This window comes from Thunnus maccoyii, chromosome 24 (genome assembly GCF_910596095.1).
Source record: "Thunnus maccoyii chromosome 24, fThuMac1.1, whole genome shotgun sequence".
In the NCBI taxonomy this organism is placed as follows: Eukaryota; Metazoa; Chordata; class Actinopteri; order Scombriformes; family Scombridae; genus Thunnus; species Thunnus maccoyii.
The window spans coordinates 4,957,806-4,982,370 of NC_056556.1; the positions used below are offsets into that span (position 1 = coordinate 4,957,806).

At 38.1% G+C, this 24,565-nt stretch overlaps 2 protein-coding genes across 6 annotated transcripts; one reads left to right on the forward strand and one right to left on the reverse strand.

The window, feature by feature from the left end:
- Positions 1-149: 149 nt before the first annotated feature.
- Positions 150-22,600, reverse strand: LOC121892319 (four and a half LIM domains protein 2-like). 4 transcript variants are annotated; one of them, XM_042405309.1, is made up of 7 exons: positions 22,514-22,597; positions 10,337-10,438; positions 6,853-7,046; positions 5,848-6,022; positions 4,984-5,153; positions 3,625-3,811; positions 150-1,281 (listed from the first exon to the last, which is right to left on the reverse strand). In XM_042405309.1, exons 3-7 carry the CDS (start codon positions 7,006-7,008, stop codon positions 1,130-1,132), a joined length of 840 nt encoding a protein of 279 aa, XP_042261243.1. In that variant the 5' UTR covers positions 7,009-7,046; positions 10,337-10,438; positions 22,514-22,597; the 3' UTR covers positions 150-1,129. The 4 variants fall into 4 exon arrangements, with proteins under 4 accessions (XP_042261243.1, XP_042261245.1, XP_042261244.1 ...); XM_042405311.1 differs by lacking the exon at positions 22,514-22,597 and adding an exon at positions 11,077-11,159 and having other exon boundaries at positions 10,337-10,435; XM_042405310.1 differs by lacking the exon at positions 22,514-22,597 and adding an exon at positions 11,077-11,159.
- zgc:112023 (PI-PLC X domain-containing protein 1) lies at positions 20,225-23,941 on the forward strand. 2 transcript variants are annotated; one of them, XM_042405308.1, is made up of 7 exons: positions 20,225-20,638; positions 21,273-21,409; positions 22,231-22,356; positions 22,491-22,646; positions 23,002-23,114; positions 23,285-23,355; positions 23,542-23,699. In XM_042405308.1, exons 1-7 carry the CDS (start codon positions 20,536-20,538, stop codon positions 23,613-23,615), a joined length of 780 nt encoding a protein of 259 aa, XP_042261242.1. In that variant the 5' UTR covers positions 20,225-20,535; the 3' UTR covers positions 23,616-23,699. The 2 variants fall into 2 exon arrangements, with proteins under 2 accessions (XP_042261242.1, XP_042261241.1); XM_042405307.1 differs by having other exon boundaries at positions 20,227-20,638; positions 23,474-23,941.
- Positions 23,942-24,565: the final 624 nt, after the last annotated feature.

A 24,565-nucleotide genomic window follows, 5' to 3' on the forward strand; every position in this document is an offset into this window, starting at 1 on the left:
GGTTTTATTCATGTTTAATGAACCATTTTGTAGAACAATGTTTAGTTTGCCAGATGGAGAAAACATTTAACTGTTTTAGACTGTTTGGTCACTTATTTCTAGAAAAAAAACTACTGCAGACAATGTGGACCGAAACCCATTTATTGCCATCTTATTAACAGTTACAACAGCAGACTTGATGATTAAAACTCCTTATTAATGACGTCTATAACTGCAAACTTAATGGCATATTAGAAAGTCAGAAATAATTTCAGCATTTATTAATGAATTACCAACATACCAAGATAGACAAATAAGGTTTTTTCACAACTTGCTGATTTAAAACTGATCTGTAAAGCATTAGTAACAACTTAAGTCTTCCTTACAAGAAAGTGGCATTTTATTGTTTAAGTATTGTTTAAGTGATATTTTAAAAGCAGGACTTTTAACAAAGTGTTATTCCAATGTGGTATTTATACTTTTACCAATAGACTTAAGTATTTTTGTCACCATTTATGTTATATAATGGCTTAAATGCTAATTTAGACTGAAGTGACCCAGTTTCAACACAAAATAATTGTTTCTACAACAGGCTTTATCACTGAAATGCAATAGGCAATCATCAAATCCAAACAGAAATATATTAAACAGAATATATGTAATTAGAACAAACAACAATATATTAGTGGTATTATTCGAAATTATATTATCTCTGTCAAGAATAAGCATTGTTACTCTTCATTAAAGTTTAATATGCTCTAAAATATCTATCATGCTATTTTTATTCCAAACGAGAAGTTTCATTCCAAAATGAGATACACATTTCATTCTTTTTGGTATTTTTTACATAAAACCACAAAAACTTATGACTTACTCACTTGAAAAACTATTGTATTGGAGTTATTGCCTGTCATTAGAGTATTCTCCAAAGTAGAAAATCTACATTTTGGAATGAATGCTTCATCTCATTCATAAAGAAACAGTATTGTCAGTGCATGCAGAAAACACCCTAGCAGTAAGAACTGGTTAATTTGTCAGAAACCAATAAATGATGCACATAATGCAACAAAGGTCAGGTTAGAAGAATTATGCTGCTGCTTTTCAGATGGCAGCCAACTTGGACAAACTCTTTTCCGGCTTGGTGACCCACTCAGATGTCTTTGCCACAGTCGGGGCAGAGGATGTCCTCTTTGCTCGTCAGGAAACCTCGGCCAACCAGAGACACGCAGCACCTTTTGCAGTTGAAGCAGTCGTTGTGCCACTGGCGCTGCTCAAACGAAATGTACTTGCTTCCCCCGAGACCTGAGACAAAAGCAAGAAAGTAGAGCCATAATTAACCTACATGAGGACCAAACTGACCCTAACAGTCTCATGATCTCTGTAATGTAATAATCCTGTAATTGATGGCGATTGGATCACCAACATCATGCACAAGACATCTGGAATATTTATGACCTCTTGTGTTTGAATATTTCACTCAATTAATGATGATTGGATACACAGGATGCAGAGGGAAGCATATGATCAGGGGAGAGTTCATTCCTCCTTAAAGGTGTCATTTATAGTGAGTGTACTTCTGTCTATACAACCTCCCCAAATTGATGATGCAGTGCTGCATGTCATTAGTTTTGACCTAGTTTTTTTTTACAAATTAAGCATTTTGACACACCTAATAACATTTCAGCCAGACTTCATTCAAAATTCCTATAATTAAGAGTATGCAGCATAAGAGTTGTTTCTCGTGATCTTCTTGGTATGTAAAATTCAAAAATTAGTGCCTATCTTAGCTTCACTTGGAGGCCCTAAGTAAAAACCCATAGGTGCCACAAAGGTTTTTAAGGGGGATATTTTCCTTGAACATGGTATGATACAGTATATAACAGGAAAATGCAACAAGAGCTTTAACCTGGCTGACATTAGTGTCTTTCACAGGCTATAGCGGGCTCAGTTTTAAAGATACAGTGAAGCTGTCATATGAAACTAGATGACCTAAGGCATCCATTGGTACCAACCATGTCATGCTAGCTTTTCAGGAAAGGGGCTAAATAACGTTCCAAAGTTAGACTAAATTTTGGCGAGGGAAATACTGTCATGGCCATTTTCACAAGGGTCCCTTGACCGCTCACCTTAAGATAACTGAATGAAAATGTGTTCTATGGGTACTCCCGTGTCTCTTCTTTACAGACATGCCCAATTAATGCTAATCTCATGCACTTTTTGGCAAAAACCATGCAATTTTTTGCGTGCAGTATAAATAAATATCATCGCCTATTCTAAAAATGGTTTATTTGAATATTTCTGCATACTAAGATCTCTAAACAGTCTTGGAATTGCATAAATTGGGTATGACTGGAAAGCTGGGACTCTTGTGGATTCAATGAGCCCAATTGTATTCATGTGTGATGATGTTAGTCCCCATAGTAGCCATTTCATTGTAGTGAGATCATTTTGTGAGACTTGGCCTCAATGTATAAAATGACCTATAGTGACTTCTAAGATAATCACAGCCTCATGAAACTTACTAGAGACCGAGGGCATTCAGAAGATGTATGGCTTTCCTAGGTATATTGACATCAAGAGGGTTTCTGAGCAACTTCTAGAACAGAAGTGCTCCCCATCCAATCTCTGAAAAATGCAATTCTTACAGAAATCTCCAAATGTCAAAAGTTTTTGAGACCAAATCACAGCATGGATTTTTCTATGATGTTCCTCAAGGTCTTGGTGGCTTAATGTGGTATTTTGGAGGTATTTTTGACAATTTTAATCAATTCTCGAGTGGTCAACAATGGTTAAGTTTTGTACCAAATCTGTGTAACAAATGGCACCAACCCAAAAATTGCTGCAACAACTTATGAGACAAAACTGAGTATGGGAATAGCCATCATATACTTCCATTATAATGTTCTAAGCCATTACACACTAGACTTTCAAATTTGAATAGGCGTGTCACCAAAACACAATGTGACACACAGACTAGAAAAAGAAAAAGTTGACACACAGTGCTGAGAGGCATCCCAAATCAATCTTCAGGTTCCCAGCTTGATGGTGATGATGATACCAAATGATGTATACCACTTCTATGTGGCATATACTGTTGACCTGCGACTATCTCCCCCTGAAGATCCCTTGTTCCTCCAATAATTAGGTCTATAGTAGGGGGGAGGGAGTGGAAGAGGCTAATAAGAGTCTTCAGGACATGCAACCACACCAGCTTACTTTAATTATGGAGCAGTTTATGGAGGAAGCCTTATAATCAGACTGAATTTCCATTAACTCACTAAATGAATCAATGAGATGTGGGTGGAAATTCAAAGGTCTGGAGCCAGGCTAGACTGCACATGGCCCTGCTTCAGGAATTGGAGATTTGGATGAGATTAGTCCAAGACACCTCATTGGACAGTCAGCAACCCTACTAATCACATTATTGCAGGCTAACAACAAAATGGCACCACTATTGAAATGTTGGATATCACTGGCAGGGAGCTAAATTTTATGACATAATGGATTTTCATGAGCATCATGGCACTGAAAATTAAAAGCCGAAAGATTCGCCACATTCAATTAAAAGCGAGGATCATTTGATTTCTGTTGATCTAATTTAATAAACTTTCACTGCTTGTCACTCAAGTGCAGGTTAATGTTTACCGCTGATAGGGGTGGTGCAGTAAGCACATTTCTTAGCAAACAAGTTGCAGAAGCAGTCGAGGCAGTAGGCAAAGTCGTCCCGAGAGGTGAAGCGCTGGCCGGCCAGCTGCTGCTTGCACCCGATGCAAACGAAGCACTCCTTATGCCAGGGCTGGTCACGATAGTTCACTCCTCCAGTGGTGATGGGCTGAAAGATATGGACCAGTTTATGGTTTATGCAGACTCTCATATGTCACATGTGTAAATATTTGACCTTTCATGACTATAAATTAAGGGTATGATCAAGTTTCTGTAGACTGAAGTAAGAAAATACTCTGCTATCGAGACATACAGCACAGCATACAGCATTTGGAGATAGGAAAACAAAGATAATGCAGGGTAATAAAAAAGTCTTAACTCAAGGTCAGCTTATTAGCTTTTTGAGAGCTTTCAACCACATCTCACGGTTTTTCTCAGTGGTTGGAGTTTGATGTCAGGAAGATAGCTCAGTTCTGTTCTAGGATGATCTTAGGCGATGGATGTGAAAGACAACTAAGCAAACTCCATTTACTGATGAACACCTTAAAATGCAGTTGGAAGATCCAGAAAAGCTTCTAAATGGACCTTAAGTTGTTTTTTTGTTGGGGTTTTTTGTTAAATTACAATTTCCAAGGTCCCACTTGTTAAGATAATGCCATTTTTGACAGTTGTGAAAGCACATATTTATATGATACACATGTAAATAAATCACCTGAGTATAGAAATCACAAACACAGAAAATGCCACGTGTTCATTTTGATAGAAAGTGAGAAAACTGTTGCTATTACAGTTTGTAAGCTTATACGGTTGCAGAAATAATTCCCATATAGGATCATACTGCTGAATTTCTTAATCATTTTTTGCTGTTTGTCGCTCACTCAGTCAGGAGAGGCAGATGACTGCTGTCTCGCCTAACAGCTTTTAGCACAAAAAGACGCCTCAGATTCCTGCCTGCTTGACCATCTGTTTCCTCACTGCACTGTTAGATGATGATTTGCCTGTACAGTAACTAAACCGTTGGATGAACTTTTACTTCCAGAGAAAAATTGGTTTAAGAGGTTAATTGGCCCTTAAATGACTCTCAAAAAGAATATTGATCTTGTTACTATCTGAGGGATGGAAGAATTGCTCATTAAAGACCTCTGCGCAACCTCACAAACAATAAGTAAAAACAAAATCAGTTGCATTTGCAGACATGTATTGATTTATAATCTACTTTAAAGACAAAATATATGTCTTTACAGTGGCTGAAGAAAACTACAGTACATTACAGAATCAATACCTCTCACCAGCTAAGTGAATCTACATCACATTCTGTGTTGCTGTTTTTTGTTGTTCTACCTTCTTGCAGTGGACACACTGCAGAGCAAACAGCTTCTCATAGCAGGGCAGGCAGTAGTTGTTGGCTTCCTTCTGGACAAAGCTCTTGGTGCCAATGGGCTGCTGGCAACGGTTGCAGGTGAAACAATTCTCATGCCAACTGTTGCCCTTATGCTCCATCTTTTTAGAGCCTGGTGGGTGGAGAGGGCAGAGAGAGGAAGCGTGAGAGTGGGGGGGGGGGGGGGGAACAAGAAGAGAGTGAGGGAGATGAAAAAGATAGAGTTCTCACACTAACAAATGTCATTTTTCAATTTAACCTGTATGTCCGCCATGCAGTGCTGATGTACCACTGAGCTGTTCCTTATGTTAATCTCTAACTCACTAAAGCTATTATAGCTGCAACAACCCAGTAATAACATATAGGCCTGTCTTCATCAATTCTTTTCCTTACATCACTCATGACATTGTGATTACATCATCAATTTAGACGTCATCAGGCACAGAGAAAATCAATTTTTTGCAACACTATCTGAATGCCATTCAGATCAACATAATACAGTCACAACTAAAGGCAATTTTCCTTTGTTATGTGAACATGGTAAACAATTGCCGTAACAACTTAGACCAGATTTATTTCTTTTGCAGCAAAAGTTTGACAAATGTAATAACTAACTAAAGTGCTACTCCGATCAATGACCCCTTTATGGCATTTGTAGTCCAATAACCCCATATATAATTCAATCTTGTATCTTTAGCTTTTTGTGGGGATTTTGTTGATTATATATCAGATTTATTTTAGCAAACAATCCTGTCTTTGCTCAAATAACATTATATTGGTTGTAATTTAAACCATTTCTGTCTCCGAGTACGATCAGGCCTCCTCACCTGGCATGATGGTCTTCAGGCACGCATGGCACTTGGCAGAGTACTCATTGCTGTAGCACTCGGTGCACAACAGCGTTTCATCCTTGGTGGCAAAAGGCCGCTCCACAAGAGATCGGCTGCACTTGATGCAGAGAAAGCATTCGCTGTGCCAGTGGCGGTCCTTGTACGACAGATCCTGCAGAGGCAGTGAAGAGAAAGTGTTTGGTTCAGTTAGGGATCAGAGGGTGATTGTTAAATTAGCAAAGTAAAGGGGACAGGCACTATGTTCTCTTGTTTTGGTGTGGACTGCAAAATTAGATTAACTGCAAAAATGTGCTAGATTTCATGCTAAAAATAATAATAATAATAATAATACATTTTATTTGGAGGTGCCTTTCAAGTCACCCAAGGTCACCTTACAAGAAATGAAAGCATAAAAGAATTTAAAAAAAAAGAAAGTGCTAAAATACCAAGATAAGAGAGTATAATCACCAACTAACTCCTCTGCTGTATTCACTTTTCCACAAAGCACTTTAAGACATAAAACAGGGCTATTATTTCGATGGTTGAATTACTTTGTAATGACATTACCTGAGTCATAGTGTGGAGCTTGACTCTCAATAACCATATCTCAAGAAAATGAAACTGCTATTTCTCTCAAGAATGAGCCATATGAGCAATTTTCTCACTCCTTCTTCCAAACTTTTTTGTTGTTTGGTGGAATTGTTGAGGAGTATCTTGGTGATGAATTTTCCAGTCAGGGGTAGATACAGGGTAGTTTTTATGTTGTGCACAACATTCAAAGAATATCAACTATGATTGTACCCAGTGACACTTTTTTGTCAAAAATGAATCATTACTTTTCATGTTGTCAAGAGGCAAGTATGTTAAGCTTAAAGTTGCCTTTAAGCAAGCCTTTAAGCTAGAAAACTGACTTTGTGATGTCAAAGTTTCAGGATCCAGTGAAAACCTGACCCTTCACAGGAAAGGTGCCTTGATGACTGGTTGACTAAAAAAAGATGATACCTTGCTGGTGCAGCCAATGAGCTTTTCGCACACTTCACAGTTGTTGGAGAAGAGTGCCTCGTAGCACTTAACGCAGTATGGGCTTTCGTCCCTCAGAATGTACTTCTGCCCATACAGGGACTCCTTACACTCTGTACAGTCGTAGGCCTCGACCATCTTGACTCGAATCTCCTGTGTCAGTCCTCAGTCCTGTCCTTAAAGCAGTGACATAAAGACAATGAGATTACGGAGTTGTGCATAAGATCACTGTCCACCTGAAATAAGAAACTTGGGCTGGATTTCTGTAATTGGATGGATGACTTTTTTATTTGCCCCACAGTACCATCTCAGGATCACATGGTCCAGTAAATTACATCACGCCTCCACAACCATGTACCAGGTACATAATGCAGCTCCTCTGAAATTCCTGTAAACTTAATTGAGTGCTACATACAACAAATTAGGCAGAGGAATGTTGCAAGCAGGCCCCAAATAGGTACACACTGTAGAGTAAATGCCTTCCACTTTTTTAATGGACATGTTGTGACTTTTAAATTTGGTTTACTTGCTCCAAAAGAGTAAATCTAAGTGTAAGGATGTAGAAATTAGGTCAGCTTCCACTAAATTCCCCTGAGAAAATTAACGGCACCATCCATCTGAAAAGCCAAAAAGAGTTGAAAGTGAAAAGGACAAGAAGAAGAGGAGGTAGAAAATGGTTAAGTTGGAGAGGAAAAAGTTCTAAAAAGTTCTAAGTTCACTCAAGTTTTAAATATTACTTGAGGATGTTGGTAGATTTTGGAAAAACAATTGCTGCATAAAATTGTAGGTAACCTCTAAAATTCAATTTTTGGAAGAAATTCAGCTTGTTTAGACAACTGGAAGGTCTTCATAGGGGAAAGGGGAAGATCAATGCACATTTGATAACATTATTAAGGCTACATTTCTCCCAAACGACCAGGACAGCCTAGATGATTATCATTTTATCATTTTCACATTTATCACTTTTCAGTTATTGTTTAGTTGTTGTCAGATGCTTATAGTTGATAGCCAGTGATTGAATTCATTGTCAGATTATTTAAGAATGACTTTCATCTTAATTTGGAAGATTAGAGTTTAGACACAACTCCTTATTCAAGCATGTAATCCTGTTTCTACACATTATTCTGCACATTACTCTTTAGCCCCATATTCCCCTGTAACAGTTTTCTTCAATTCCTGACAAAAATACCATTTCATGAAGGAGAGTGAAGTATTTCACACCCACTTTCCCCCTTTTGAAAGACTTCAGCGAGCAGCTCCAAAAATGCCTCTAAACCTCTACAGACTATGCTCATTTAGTTATGTAAATTTTAAGCATTATCATGACATTTAGAATAGAAAATCTTAAGTTGAAAAAAGAATTTACCAAACTAAATTTAAAGAGAACATAACAGAAAATATAACGTACAACTACACTTAGTGAACAATGCAATGAACAATTGCAGTCATATATATACAGTGTTACAATGTCGGATGTTCATATTAAATGTGGCCAAAGTGTAAAACGATGAGGTAAACAGATGGAGAAGTAATCCCTGTGAGCAAAAAGCACCAGATTCAGACTGCTCTGAATGGTTGGTTTCCGACAGTTCTTTCTACTTTCAGCCCAAACTGACGTCGGCTCGTGACGGATTTCTTTACATGGTCATCTGCTCCACGTACAGCGCACAAGTTCACTACTCCGCTGCACTAACATTATGGCATTTTCCCATTGTTTTGGGGATAGTCACACTAGTAGTCGAGCCATGACTTGAGTTGAGCTGAAATAAGCAGAAAGAAATTTGAGCAGAAATTACACTGATCTTCTCGGATTGTGTGGCCCTTAGAGCAAGTGCACTACAAACTTCCACTAACTTCAATGGGGTTAAAATAATTAAATCCTGCGGCTCTTCTAGACTTTCCAAATGTTATTGGATCGAATGGATCAAATTTTGATAGTGAAACGAGTCATTTCGTGGGGGTTGTGACACTCAAAAAAAAAGCCCTGCACTGTTCCCGGGGATTGCGGCTACCCCTTGGCAGGCTGCTCGAAAGCCGGCAATCAGAACAGAGTGGGCTCATTAGGAGTGGGCCTCAAAGAGACAGGAGCTAAAATGTCCCGTTTCAGACAGAGGCTGAACTGAGGGGCTGCATAAAGTGCCAGTATAAGATAAATAAGGAGTTTTTTGAATGGTGAATCATGCAAAGCTACACTAGTGGAGACCTAGAATAAAAATATACAGCTGAAAATTAGCTATTGTAGTATTTGTAGTATTTGCTTTTAGCACAGCTCTTCTGCATCCCCTCGCTAAACCCTGTGTACCCTCTACTCTCTTCCATAAACCCTCTATATTCCTCTGAAAACCCTCTGTACCATCTTCACTCCTTTTCAAACCCTCTATACCTTAATCTAAACTCTCCTATAAAGCCTCTATACCCATCTGTAAACCCTCAGTGCCCTCTATATTCTTCTATAAACCCTCTGTACCTCTCTGTAGATCCTATGTACACTCTATACACCCTCTACACTTCCATATAAACCCTCTGTCCCCCTATGCAAACCCTACGTACTCTTCTGTAAACCCTCTATACATCCTTCCCTCCTTTTCAAACCCTCTATACCTTCTTCTCTCCCCTTCTTCACTCCTCTGTAAATGCTCTGTACCTCTTTTCTAAACTCTCTGCACCCTCTATAGTCCTTTTCAAACTGTTGATACCTTCTACATTCCCCTATAACCCTCTGTACCACCCCTGTACTTATCTCTAAATCCTCTGTGCCCACTTTTCAATACCATTTAAACTCTCTGCACACTCTATACTCCTCTACATTCTGTCTGTATCCCTCTATAACCCCTAAAAACCCTATATACCTCTGTAAAACCCCTGTAATTATCTATACCTCTCTAAAACACTTAAAAGTCCCTCTGTACCCCTCTATAAACCATCTATAAACCCACTGCAACCCTTTATACCCCTCTCTAAACCCATTGTACTCCTCTATAAACCCTCTATACCCTCTAAATACGACTATAAAACATCTGCTATCTGTGCACCTCTATCAGCCCTTACACCCACTACCCAGCATACCATATGTGTCCTTCTATAAGCCTTAAACCTTTACTTTCACTGTACACCGCTATATCCCTTTAATGGGCATTCATTGAACCCACATGATGACATTTTAAGAATACAAGAAGCATCAACAAGAAATTTAGCATCCTAATACACTTTCACTTTTTGCAAAAACTTGCACAAAATAATTCACTAATCTCAGCTAAATCATGAATATATATAGGAGTAAAATCACCAAGGATATCTGAAATTATTATGAATGACTAGATGCACCAAGAAGTGTTGAGCCTCTGTGAATAAAAAGTAAAAGAGAGGAAACCAAAGATAAAGAAATGAAAGGCAAATTGCTTTGGGCAAGAATAGAAGAAAGACAAGACAGCATAAGTATAAAGTATAAATGAAACAGGGCTTTTACCTGAAGAAGAGTCTTTGCCTGTCAGCGCAGCCTGAGTGTCAGAAGAGGAGCTTGCTCGCAGACTGAGATCAGGGGTATCTGTCAAGCGCTGCAGTCCATCTGCTTTATAAAATTAGAGCAGAATGTGACCCACACTGGGGCAGGAAGGTGGGGCCAGTGGTGTGACCGGAGTGGGCAGGTCAGTTTATATTCAGACTGCTATAAATTCAAGCCAAAACAATGAAAATCCTTACAAATCCAGATGTGAAATGTAGAACTCACAACTTGCAAGTTGTTTTTTTAAAAATGTGGATTTCTTGTGATCACAAGAAAGTTATTATATAACTGTCACATAACACGCTTTTTTTTCTTAAAATCACAAAAGAATTGTTCACTTTTATAGAACAATTAGTTCTGACCAAGTAATTTGATTGAACAAGAGGCATTTCATGAGTGCTGATATAGATTACAACAGCACTGGGACTTTTAACTATACATGTATCATTCCGCATTACAGGTGTTCTAATAACCATTACTTACATTAACGGTCGTTGTCTAGCTTAGATTGTAACAAACTTTGCACCGCAAAGATGAATATATTTCCACAAATAACATTTCAGTTAAATTATGAATGGTCATCAGTAGAGGACGAAGGGAGGGAAACAAGCCTAGATACTTGAGTGCAAACCCCTGGAAGTAAACCAGCTGTCACAGATGTTACTCAGTTACACAGATGTGAGGCAGGGACACACACACCTTACCTGCCTTGCCTGAGAACCACTGCCATACAGAAACAGTCTGATGCGGGACTCAAGGCAAGGGAGATCATGGCAGTGAGTGGGCATAGATGAGATGCTTTCTATAAACATACAAAGACTATGATGTGAATTGTGATTCATAATGAATCGCTGAACATAAAAAATATACCTGTAAACAAAAAACCTGTTTGTCTTGCAGGTCTGAAAGCTCACTAAAAAGTAACTGGAGAAAATCCATGGAGAACAGGGAATGATGGAGCAACGTACTGTCTGATCGAGCGGTTAACTCATCAGAATCACACATGCCACCAAAGCGTCTGTCAACAGACTCTTATTTCACTGGTTGCACAGTAAATGGAAACATATGCAGTAACATGCAGTAACATGTAGACCTACACAAAGTAGCAAGCTAGTGTGCAGGAAAATGTTTATGTGTTGACAACAGTCCAGTTGTGGAACTATTTGTGTTGGCAGAGCCAAATAAATGATTAAATAAACAAACAAATCATAATCTGTTGTTGCTTATTGCTGTTAACTAATAAATGGTACTTGTAGAACTGTTGTATAAAAGCAATATCACACTTGAGGTTGTCCTGTTGTACTGAATATCAGCACGGCTGTGATTCTCTTTGTCACTCAGCCTATGGCCTACTGCCTATGACTGAATCACAGCCGTGCTGATATTCAGTATAGCAGCACTCTCTCTCGTGTGATATTGCTTAAATCTAACAAAAGCAGCTTGTCATATTATTTGTGATGTCGGCATAGCAAATAATTATCCTGAGACCACATAACAAGCTGTCAGAACTGATTTCTCATGATCACAGTGTAATTATTTCAAAATGACTTGTGACGTCAAGATCACAAAAAACTTCCTCCTGAACAATTTTACTAGTGTCCTCTCAGACCTCCATATATTCCAGAAATGTGAAGAGAACTGTTGTCTAATATAATCTTTATCAGCCTGCATTTTATGAGATAATGAAACATGTCTTCTCCAGGCTTTCATAGAATGCTTTCAATAAATGAGAAAAGATATCCCTAAAGTATTTTTTAAGCTCACAGTTATGTATTCTGCCAGCTTCAGCTCTTCAACCAGGTTATTTCTGAGCTTTTCACCTTCAGTCTTCTTAAAATGTATAAATTAATAATCCAAGTCAAACCCTACAGCCACTGGCCATCCATTAAAAAAAAACTAAGGAAACACAGTCTGCTTGGCACAAGGCATTGACCATGACTACACAGTATGTACCCAATTTGCTCTGACTAACAATGAATCAATCTTTAGTCCATATGATGGAATAATATTATCTTATTGAGAATGGTATTTCAATACCAATGCACTGTGCAGCAAACCACCAGTTGAATTAAATGTTACGTGTGACATTACAACCATAGATTTTTTTTGTGTGACACTGGGCTAGTAGAGCAAACTGTGAGGACAAAATAGAGGTAAGGTACAGTACATAAAATTGTTTAATGAAATTTGTGTGTCCTACATTTCCTTATAACGTTACTTAGTGAAGTCAGACTGCCTGGACCATGTCTAATACAATATGCAATTGGCTGTAAAGCTGTTGTGTTTTTGCTTCTTCAAATGAGAATCAATCTAATAACCCAGGGCTGTAATAAATACACAGGATTTTGACTTGAGGACACTCACAGCAGCTAAGGGCAGAGAGACGTCACCAGTGCATGGAGGTGAGAAAATGTAGTTCAGGACATCTAATATCATTGAAAAGAACACATGATCTACCAATTGAGGTTACATAAGAGCAATGTAACAGTTTCATTGACCTGTTCAAGAACAGGGTCAAAAACATCTGCTCTCTCATGTCCACCTTTTCTTCACTGCCTCCTCCTGTCATTGACTCTCTGTCTCCACTCCATTTTACTGCCGTGAGGCAGAGCCACATTGAGGAAGTCCAAGGAATATGAAACCCCGTATTTGTGCTCTGGACCCCATTCCAACAGCTCTGCTAAAATCATACATTCCCATTCTCAGCCCCCTGCTCACCAAAACTGCCAACCTCTCCCTTCAAACTGGTAGTGTTCCATCTGCCCTCAAGGTCGCTGTTATCTGCCCCCTCCTCAAGAAGCCCACCCTGGACCCAGAAGTTCTTGCTAGCTACAGAGCTATCTTTAACCTCCCTTTCCTGTCCGAGGTGTTGGAGAAGGTGGTTGCTTCTGAACTTTAGGACCACCTTAAACACAATTACCTATTTGAAAAATTTCTTTCAGGTTTTCGTTCAGCACTGAAACAGCTATGCTCAGGGTTGTGAATGACCTGCTGATGGCAGCTGCAGGGTCCCCTTCTCTCCTGATTCTCCTTGACCTGAGCACTGCATTTGACACTGTGGATCACACTATCCTCTTAGAGCGCCTCCACACCACCACTGGACTGTCAGACTCTGCACTTAAGTGGTTTCAGTCCTACCTTTCCTCTAGGACTGAGTTTGTCTCACTGGGAGGATGCAGGTCTAGATCGCTTCCTGTCACCTGTGGTGTTCCGCAAGGATCGGTTCTCGGCCCCATCCTGTTTACCCTCTACATGCTCCCCCTTGGATGTGTCACCAGCAAACATGGGATGTCTTTTCATTGCTATGCTGATGATACCCAGCTGTACATCAAAACTGCCCCAAGCCCCTCTGCAGCCACATCACGCCTCAGCACCTGTCTTGAGGAGATGAAGGCCTGGATGAGCACAAATGTCCTCCAGTTAAACAGCAGCAAAACTGAAACTCTCCTTATTGGCACCCCACACCAGATTCAGTCATCCCCCATACCTCATCTCACCTTTGGTGAACAGGACATCCCCCTTTCTTCCTCAGTCACTAATCAGGGTGTTAGGTTTGACCCACAACTGATCTCTGATAACAATATAAGACATCTATGCAAAACCTCTTTCTACCATCTCAAAAACATCTCTAAACTCAGCCCCTCTCTAACCCTGTCAGATGCAGAGAAACGTGTCCATGTATTTATCTCCTTAAGACTGGACTACTGCAGTGTGCTCTTCATAGGGATCCCTGGCAGGAGCATCCAGAAGCTCCAGTACATTCAGAACAGCGCTACCAGGATCCTGATGAGAGTGCAAAAACACAAACACAAAACACTAATTCTGTTTTCATTGCATTGGCTCCCTGTCTCCCTCAGGATTGACTACAAAGTCCTGCTACTCCCTACCTACAGGAAGTGATAATACCACAAACCTCCATCCGAACCCTCAGATCTGCCAGCAGCTTGCTCCTCCAGGCCCCCAGTACTAAGCTCCGCACCATGGGGGATCAACCCTTCTGCTCTGCTGCATCACACTTGTGGAACAGCCTTCCTAACAATCTGGGGGTAGTACGGACCCTGGTCTCTTTTTAAAAAGGCCTAAAACCCTTTCTGTTCAGGAAGGCTTTTTCATCTTAACTCTCATTACTATTTTCTTTATGTTGTGTGTTCTATGTTATTAATAGAATAGAATAAATGTATTGTTATTATTATTACTAATGTTGATAGTGGTAAAACATTTGATTTACTTTAGAGTTTCATACGGAAATTATGGTGTTCAGATGGATGTATGTTGTCTGAGGGGCAACATGTATCCATCAACCAGGGAGGAGCTGTTGCCAGAGGTGGAAGAAATATTCAGATGCACAATAATATCGGCACGTCATCGATACCATCCAATAAAGGCTTTAAAATGTAATATTGACATCGACCAAAAATGAACATTTCTGCTGATATAACAGGCTGATAAAACGACGTTTAATTATTCCCAAAAGCCATGTACCCATGCAGTGCGACATCATCACATCTCTTGTGTTGAGTATGAAAGAGGGTGCAACCATATGTCTATGGTGTGGGGTTTTTTTTACAGTGTCCGAAATGGATAGCAAAGTTGCTATTTGCAATGATTGCTCAGAATCAGTCATCACATTCCTTCAACACTACAAATTTAATTGCCCATCTTAAGAACCATCATCCCGATCATTACGACAAATTTGTGAAGAACAAAGAGAAACAGGCACCAGGGAAAAAACCTGTCAGCAGCCTCTTCTCCAGTCCTTTGATAAAGCCAAGTTGTACAATATACTTAGTTTCACATGGTCCCTGTGGACAGAGATCACATTTATTTATGTCTATTTATGTTCTTTCAATTAGTCTGAATTGCTGGACAGTTGTACAATGCATTTACTTTCACATGATCCCCGTGGACAGAGATTACATTTATTTACTTTGCAACTTGTGTAAAAAGTCAAATTTGCCCTGGATGTGGCTATTGTCAGGATTGTCTCAGGGAGAGCATCATCCAAGCCTGTTTAAGTAGGATGAAGGTTTTGTTTGAAAGAAAATGTTACTAAAAAATAAATATGGCATTTTACATAACCTAAGTTGAAGTAGTTTTCTTATTTTGCACAGTGAATGTGCACATTTTGAAAAGCATTGTATTTTATGTCTGTATCTGTCAGCGGGCCATCACAATACGAATGGGCATAATAATATGTTAATTCCACTACAGGAGAGATTTGATGTTCTCTGCAATTAGGTGGAAAAAAAAGTATATATTGGTAGTGGCATTGGCATTTGGCCAAAAAAGTTGGAATATATTGGCATATTGGATATCAGCAAAAAATCCAATATGTGCATCCCTAATTCAGATCCTTTGTGTGTAGTCCTTGTAAAAAAAAAAAAGAAGCCATATTACAAGTAAAAGTCCTGCATTCAAAATGTTACTGAAATAAAGTACGTAAGTATAGAAAAAAAACACTCATTTTAACTGTCAGTATAGCTGATTACGCCTCACATCACAGACATCAGACATGTTGTTATGGATGAACAGGTGTTTTTTGAGGTATTTTTATTGCATCATTGTTTGTTTTGTACTGTTTGGTATTTTTTTAAACTAGTTTAGGCTATAAATACTATGAAATATGGTATTGGTCCAGGCTATGTCCCTATAAACATTATTTTTTTTTAAATTATGTAATTTATATTTTTTTACAGGCAATATTCTTATTATAAAATAATAATTTTAAGAAATTCTGATTGATCAAATCAAATTCAGTTGTCTGACAACAGAAAGAGACTTGTTGTTATTTATGTTAAAGAAGAAGCATATCAATGTGGATGGAACTCTTGTTGTATTTGTTCATTTTTGTCATTAGTCTTTTTGGATAGTTTAGATATACTGACAGGAGAGGTTTGGGGGAAATATGTTAAAAACAACACACAAACAAAAAACATCAGATTGGATTGTATTTGAATTTCATTCTGGTGCATTCACAGGGAGGTTAGATGTCATGTCAGTGTCTTGCTCTAGACTGTTCACCCATCACAGTTTACAGACAGAATATTCTTATCTTTGCATCCTTGGTACTGAAATACTAATATGGTTAACTATCATATGATAGGATTACTTTGCTTGTATGTTTTCATGCAACTCTCAACTCTTCATTCTGATGAGAATTTCTGATTTGATAAGAATTTAATTTGGTTAAGTAACAGAAAAATGTCATCAATAAAGCTCCTGCGAATACAAGCCTTATTTAAACTTGTTGGCTGGTGGAGAGAGCTACAGTTCATTCCCTGTTGTTAGAAGAACTGTTTCTTTTAATGGTTCTGAGAAACTGCTTGTCATAAAAGTGCTAAACAGCAGCCACTCGTTTGTCCTTAGCCTGATTTAGGTGGCACAAAACACACATGAAGACAGAAAATACTTAGAGCTGTATCAATAATTAAAGAGTTTTCTAGGGTTTATGAAGAATTTAATTTACAATGCATCAAAATTTAACATTTTGTTAAAAACAAAGCAACAAAAATGCATGTTTTTCTTTTTGCATCGGTCCAGCTTTGCACACCAACACACAGTGTGTAATATTAGGATAATCTAATTGTGTAACAGGAGGAGATCATGTGGAGGTTGGGTCCCTGCTCCTTTTCTGTGTCAGTCCTTAAGCCCTTCGGAGAGGATTTTAAAAATACTGCAATAAGAAAAGTGAAGTACACTATAGCAGTGGCTCCTATGCTTAGGGTCAAGACCTCTTAAAGGGTCACAAGATAAATCTGAAGGATCCCGAGAGAAAAACACACGCAAAATTATATATATCTTTTTGTTCATTGTTCATTTAGTCTAATCTTTTGTGTGTGTATGTTGCTGAATTGTTACCTTTTCAGACATCTACAATATATTGACATAAAGCAAGAAACTAAGAAAACTAATTGGTTGACATTATCATGCCCCATACTATGCAACAAGTAGACATTATTTAATTTTTGAGCATGTACACTTGCATTTCTGTTGTTCGCAGTGGCTGCATTTAGTTTAAAATCAGATAAGCTAAAACATGTATTAACGAAACCAATGAAAATAAACAAAATTAATTCAGCCAGTATTCTGGTACCAATGAACTATCACAACAGAGAGTTTAAATAATTGTAACTTATAATGGTCCAGAGACAACTCAAACCATAGTCCCGAAATCATACATTTCATATTGTTTGGAGTTAAAGCTCTGGTATATCAAAAAGGGTCAAGTCACATCACATAACTAACCACATTGTGATTTAAACAGCAGCACTGAAACTATGATACTGTGAGAATCATCTATTACTTCTCTGCTGCCCTCTGGTGAGCAAGTCCTGAAAACTGTGATTAATTTGAAAGTTAGGTTCCCCCAAAATATCACTGATGTGACAACTTTTTAGCCCATAACTCCATTTGTAGATACTATTTATATTTTTTACAAGATACATTTGTTTGTACAACTGAAACTTTATGATAATACTACACATACTACTATAGAATAATAAAATTAAACATGTGTATGTGCAGGGGAGGAAGGAAGCCAAGGGGATTATGAAAATCTCAGATTCAGTCAAGAAGTATAATCATAAACATTGCACAGACAAGATACAACTAATAACAATAACAAAAGTGAGCAAAAGAAACAGTTAAAGAAAAAAGCAAGAGCAAGAAAAAAATGAATCAAAGGTCAAATCTGAATAATGTTATTAGCACTTAAGATACATTTTCATATTGAAGGCATGTAACTACACTGTAGGTTTTTATTCTTCTGTTCTGTTTTGTCCAATTTTAGCATATTTTCATTTTCTATTTTAGTCTTTTTGTATTGCATTTCTTTTATATAGTTATAGTTTCTTTTATATCTTATTTTAATGCTTTTTCAAATTTTATGTAAAGCACTTTGAATTCACTTATTCTGGAAATGTGTTATATGAAAAAACTTGCCTGGCCTTGCCTAATAAGTTATATTTGGTCCAGAGAGAGGGGCCTTTTCTTTTAATAAGGCTCTAATCAAAAACAATAATATGGATCAGTGATTATGTGATGATAACCTCCGGTCATTAACACAGAAATAAGCCATGTCTGGACCTACAATATAACCATTAAGAGATCATACTCAACACAACACAATGCTCTTAAAGGTCATTTCATTAAGCTGTATACATTTTCCCAGACAAACCTTCACCTAGGGATACCAGTTTGCTAAAGTTTTAAGAGAAACTGTTTGGAGAATTTAAATATAGCATATCACGAGATACAAGATAATCAGGATTATAGCTAATGAGATAAATTGTTTATCAAGGAATGCAGTTCATCTAAAGTGCCTGACTACTTTTTCATTTGTGAAACATAATAGTCTGTGAGGGCTTTAATTTCATTTATGGAAAACTGGTGTAGAATTGAGTAGTCAAGTAATGTCCACAAGTCTACATCTAAACATTAAAAACCAGGAGTTCAGTGGAAGGTTAAAACAATTCCAGTGAATTCCAGCATGATGGAGAGTGACCACTGGAGGACAGTGAATATGATTTCTGTCTGCATCCTAATTAACTTATTAACCAAGTCATAATTCTATCCTCAACCCAAAAACCAAGTTTTAACCATTTTTTTCTTTGGTCAATAGATGTACAGATGTATAGCCACACACACACAACCTGAGATGCTCAGGTTAATTTAAAGGATAGTTTCACAATTTTTCAAGTCTGTCTTAAAACAAAAACAACAGTCAGATGTCCATATGAACAGTGAAAGGGGTTTTCCTAATCATTCCTCCTGTTAACAATGGCTATTAAAAGATCCCCTTCTAATGTTCTTTCAATGTAAGTGATGGGGGACAAAATCCACAGTGTGTCCACCGTCATTTTGTGCAAAAATACATCTAAAAGTTGATCTTATATGAGGCTTCAGCAGTCTGAATTAGTCATATCAAGTGGACATCTGCCACATTTACAGTCTTTTTATCATCAAATTCCCTCTTTGTGTTTCCTCGGACAGTGCTTCTCTGTTGAGCTGTGGTGGAAGTACAGTAACAGAAAGAGGGACTTTGGCACTAAAAAGACCATAACGTTGAATGATATTTACTTGATTTGACTCATTTGGACAGCTGAAGCTTCATATTAGCTTTAAATAAACTTTTAAATACATTTTTGCGCAGAAAGAGGACTGTGGATTTTGTTCCTCATAACGTCCATTGTAAGTGAATTATGAAGGGATCCTCTAATGGTCAGCAGTGGTGGAAGAAGTACTCAGATCTTTTAATTCAGTAAAAGTACTAATACAGCAATATAAGAATACTCCATTACAAATAAAAGTCCTGCATGAAAAATCCTACTTACTAAAAGAACATAAGTATTATCAGCTTGATGTAGTTTAAGTATTGCAGTAAAAGTAGTGGTTTGGGCTGACTGATATCATTATATATGACATCATTAGATTATTAATACTGAAGCATCAGTTTGTAAGCAGCATATTACTGTTGTAGCTGCTGGAGGTGGAGCTAGTTTGAACTACTTCATATACAGTTAGCTAGTTTAGTCCAGGGGTTCCTAACCTAGGGGTTTGGCCCCTCCAAAGGGTCAGCAGATAAATCAGAGAAGTTGTGAGATGATTAATGGGAGAGGAAAGAGGAAAAAACAAAGTTCTGATACACACATCTGTTTCAGTTTTTGGGCTTTTTCTCTAATCTTTGATTTTTGGCAAATATTGGATAATTTGAACATTTCCGGTAAGGCATGTCCTTGACAAATTGAAAGGGGCGTAGGCTTGTAAGCGGTCGTTCTCGCCACTGTTCAATCAACTACCATGCATTTAGAAATCCCAAGCCTTTAGTAGGCAGAGACCTCCAATTGTCTGGTATCATGAGACTAAAGTACCTCAAAATTGTACTTAAGTACAGTACTTGGGTAAATGGACTTAGTTACTTTCCATCACTAATGGTGAGTACCCATCGCTTTACTTCTTCCGGTTTTATTTTGAAATTCATAACAAGACGTGCTAGGCTGGACTAGACTACCACTAGCAGAAAGAAAACCCGGAAGAGTATGTAAACAAACGGTGTTTGCGTTCAAAACCAGGCGAAGGAGCAAGGTAAACAGAAGTAATGAAAAGAGAAAACATGAAACTGAGCAGCGAGACGGTGAAAAAGTAAAGTATTTGAGGTGAAAATCATGGAAGACAAACAGCAGCTACAGCTCGTAGAAAACCCGGACTGGATGTCGCGTCTGCCGGAGAAGCTGCTGGATGTGCCGCTGTGGAACCTGGCTCTACCCGGTAAAACAGAAACACTGGGGGCTTACACGTAATCCAAAAGTAATGGTATTCAGCAGCCAATTCTCCGTTTTTTCACCACTTACACGTGAGAGTTAGACCTTTTTCCCAATCCAGATCAAAATCCCACTATACGTAGACTTGTCAAATCTGGACTAGATTACCAAAGAGACTCCGGAGACTCATTATAACAATGACCCTTTTTTCAGTTTTCACAAATAGAATAAAAGTTTCAAAAATCTGAAACTGTGTTTTAATGACTCTCAGGAGTATGCTTGGTAATCTAGTCCAGATTTGACAAGTCTAAGTATAGTGGTTTTTGATCTGGACCAGGTCCAATGTGGTCTGGATGGAAAATTATCAGTGAAATCACCCTTTTTTCAGTTTTCATCAGCAACATAAAGGTTTCACAACTCTGAAAGTGAGTTTAAGCAGAGGTAAGGGTTTTGCTTAGAAGTCCAACACGTTTTCATAAGTGTAAATGGAGAATTCGCCGCTAAATATCATTATTAATGTTTCCCTTAACTTTTCCCTTAACCCCAATTGGAAGCTGTGAATCAGACGCTAACTGCAGTGTTGTTCATTTACATACGTTTTACCAAAAGTGAATGTCTGACTGCTCTTCATATCTCTCCAGGAAGCCACGACAGTATGTCTTTCTGTTTGGATGTCTCTTCTCCTGTGCTTAGATCAGAGCCCTGCCTCCTCAGACTGACAGACAGGCTGTTTCCCTGCTGGACTCGCCCCTGTGTTTACCGATGGGCTACCACACAGGTATTGTTACATGGGTCACAATTTAGGGGCCCAAAAAGATGTGTAGCCTATCTTTCAGAGGATTTGAAGGCCAGCTTGAACCTGTGCCTCTTTCACAAGTAAATTGGTGCATTCAGATGGCGCTCGTTAACTCATAAAGTCAAACATTTACAAGTTAATAGACTATACAGTATGCACAGTGTCAATTATGTCAATATGACAATGACTCATAAGCAGGCAAACTCTCTGTGTGTAATAAACAAATTTGAACAGATTCATCTAAACTTCTTTGATGTCAGTTTACAAGAGGATCATGTTCGAATCACAGTCTTGCTCCTTTTAGAGTCAGTTGCAAATTGTCCTTTTTTTTTGGTGTCTTCCTGGTATTTTAGTTTCCATGATGTTAGGTATACTTTTACATACAGCTACAATTTTTTTTTAATTTCTGTTATTGATTGAATATATCAAATTGTTTGGTTTATAAATGTCAGAAAATAGTGGAAAATGTCCATCACAATTTCCCAGAGCCCAACTTCAATACACTGTTTTTTGTTAGACCAACAGTGCAAAACCCAAAGATATTCAGTTTAATGTTGTGGAAGGCTATGAAACCCAGGAAATATTCACATCTGACAGTCTAAAAGCAGTACATTTTTGCTTAAAAAATTACCAGTACTCTATTATCACACTAGTTGATGATTAGTTTTTTTATCAATCAATGGCCTTAGAACCGGAGTTACTGCCACTTGCACTGAATTACAAGTTTTGTGAGAGAGCTGTCTGTGGCTGTACATGTTTTTATATTTCTGTGTTTATTCTCTGTCTCTTCTGTGTGTGTGTAGCAATCTGTCCTCAGTGATCAGTGTGATATTGGTATTCGGTTCTTGGACCTGCGGATTGCCAGGAAACCAGCAGAAGGTGTCAAATTGTTCTTTGCCCACGGCATCTACACACTGCTGACTGTCAAGGTACTCGCACTCATGCACAGCCCCTCCTCACATTACATGCAGTCTCAAGTTTGCTTGCACCACAAGTGTAAAAACAGAAATAACAAACTTAATTAATCAGTATAAAACATTGTGATGTGTGTGTGTGTGTGCAGGAGGCTCTGGAGGAACTGGCTACCTGGTTGGATGCTCATCCGAAAGAGATCGTAATCATTTCCTGCACACATTTTGATTCGCTGACTGATGGAGATCACACCCGCCTTGTGGATTACATCCTATCTCTGTTTGGAGAAAAACTCTGCTCCTCACAGGTAACAAGGCTGGAAGAGAGGGAGAGAGATGGAAAATTGTTTGAGATAATACTGTAATGATTTGGTGATACATTGATTAGCTGATCGACAGAAAATTAAAAATTTTGAGAATTGATTAATGCTCAAATGTTGATTTGCTGATTTTCACTGTTTTATTATCTTTGTAAATTAAATTTACACATTTTTAATTGGGTTTTGGGCTGTTGTTCAGACAAAACAAGACATCTGAAGACATTCCTTTGTGCTCTTGAAAACTGTGACGGGTATTTTCCCTCCGTTTTTCTCTCTATTGAAAAAAGTAAAATTTGAATGTAGGGAGTTCTGTTTGCATATGTGTTTGTGTCTTTACATGCAGGACAGTCCCACCCTGCGTTCCTGTTGGTCCAGAGGTCAGCAGGTCATTGTTTCCTATGACAACCAGCAGATGTTGCAGCAGCACCCTGAGCTGTGGACAGGAATACCTTACTGGTAAATAAATACACAGCAGAGATGATTTTAAGATAGTGTCTGTAATGGTTTTTAATAAATAAATTACATAAATTCTAAACTCAAATATAAAATAACACTGTCATCTTTGCGAGAGACTTCTCTTTAGAAATATTTGCTATGAATCAAATTTAAAAAACAACTGTTTCCAGGTATGCTGACAGCACAGACCCTAAGAAGGTGATTGCTTACCTAGAGGATCAGAAACATAGAGGGAGACCAGGTAAGTTTTATTTTAGTGGATTACTGACTTTGGTTTTATTTTCATTAATCTGAACCTCTGTCAACATGTTTTCTTTAATCTTTTTCTGACTTTTTCACTGTGTTGTTTTGTTTTCTAGCTGGTTTTTATGTCAGTGGTCTGAACCTGACAGAAGATGCTCCCTATGTCCTCTTCCATCCCTTCCAGAACCTGAGGAAGATGACGACAAAGGCTCTTTCACTGCTACTCCGCTGGGCAAGCGAGCAGCGACCTGGACCTGAGGTGGGCGGAGTCAACATCCTCTGCTGCGACTTTGTAGCCATCAGTCAATTCTGCTCGCTTGTGATCAGCCTAAATTACAAACTGCTGGGTGAAGCAGGCTCCATTTGAAAGTTGGCTCAACCCTCCTGTCCTGTCTGCAGGATGCAAGGAGCGTTTCCTTCAGATGCCACTGGCTATTGCCATAGTAACCGGACTGCGATCCTGAGTTAGACCTTTTCCATGTCTGTCACCTCAGTATGTCTTTTTTCTCTCAAAAAGCATCGGTGTTTGCACGTGTGTCCATTTAAGTATTAAATATGAATGGCATGCACTTGGAGAGTGCACACATTTGTTTATGTTTAATCATGTGACTGTGATACATTTTGTTGCTGGAAGTGCACATTTATACATTTCACTCTCATGGCACTATTGGCACATTTTACTGTGTATTGGTACCTGTACACTATGCACAGTATCATCACTGTATTATTTCTAATGTGTACATATTCAGTTTTTCCCAAATGCATTTTATATTGTTTTGTTTTAATGCATGTTAATGAGATTTTTTCATACATTATATGAATAAATACTATGAATAAATAATACTGAGCACATTTACTATTTTTGCAGCTCTCAATGTTTAATGATATCAGTAATTAAGTCGTATCAATACATGTTTGGCTTTAATTTAAAGTTTTATAGGATTGCCATTTTAATTTTAGAAATACTGTTTAAATGAGACAAAGTTTCTTCAGGACCAGAGTATGAAACTGAAAACATCCGACAGAACATATGGTAAAAGTATCAAGACAAAAAAATAAAACATTGCTGTGTCAGGTGCATGAAAACCTGAGTGGAATAAAAGAAAGAATACAGATATAGAAGCAAATTTAGAAGTTAGAAGTAGATGAAGTCCTAAATATAATGTATACTACATTAGTGAAATAGATTGAAGGTGGAAGCTGGAATA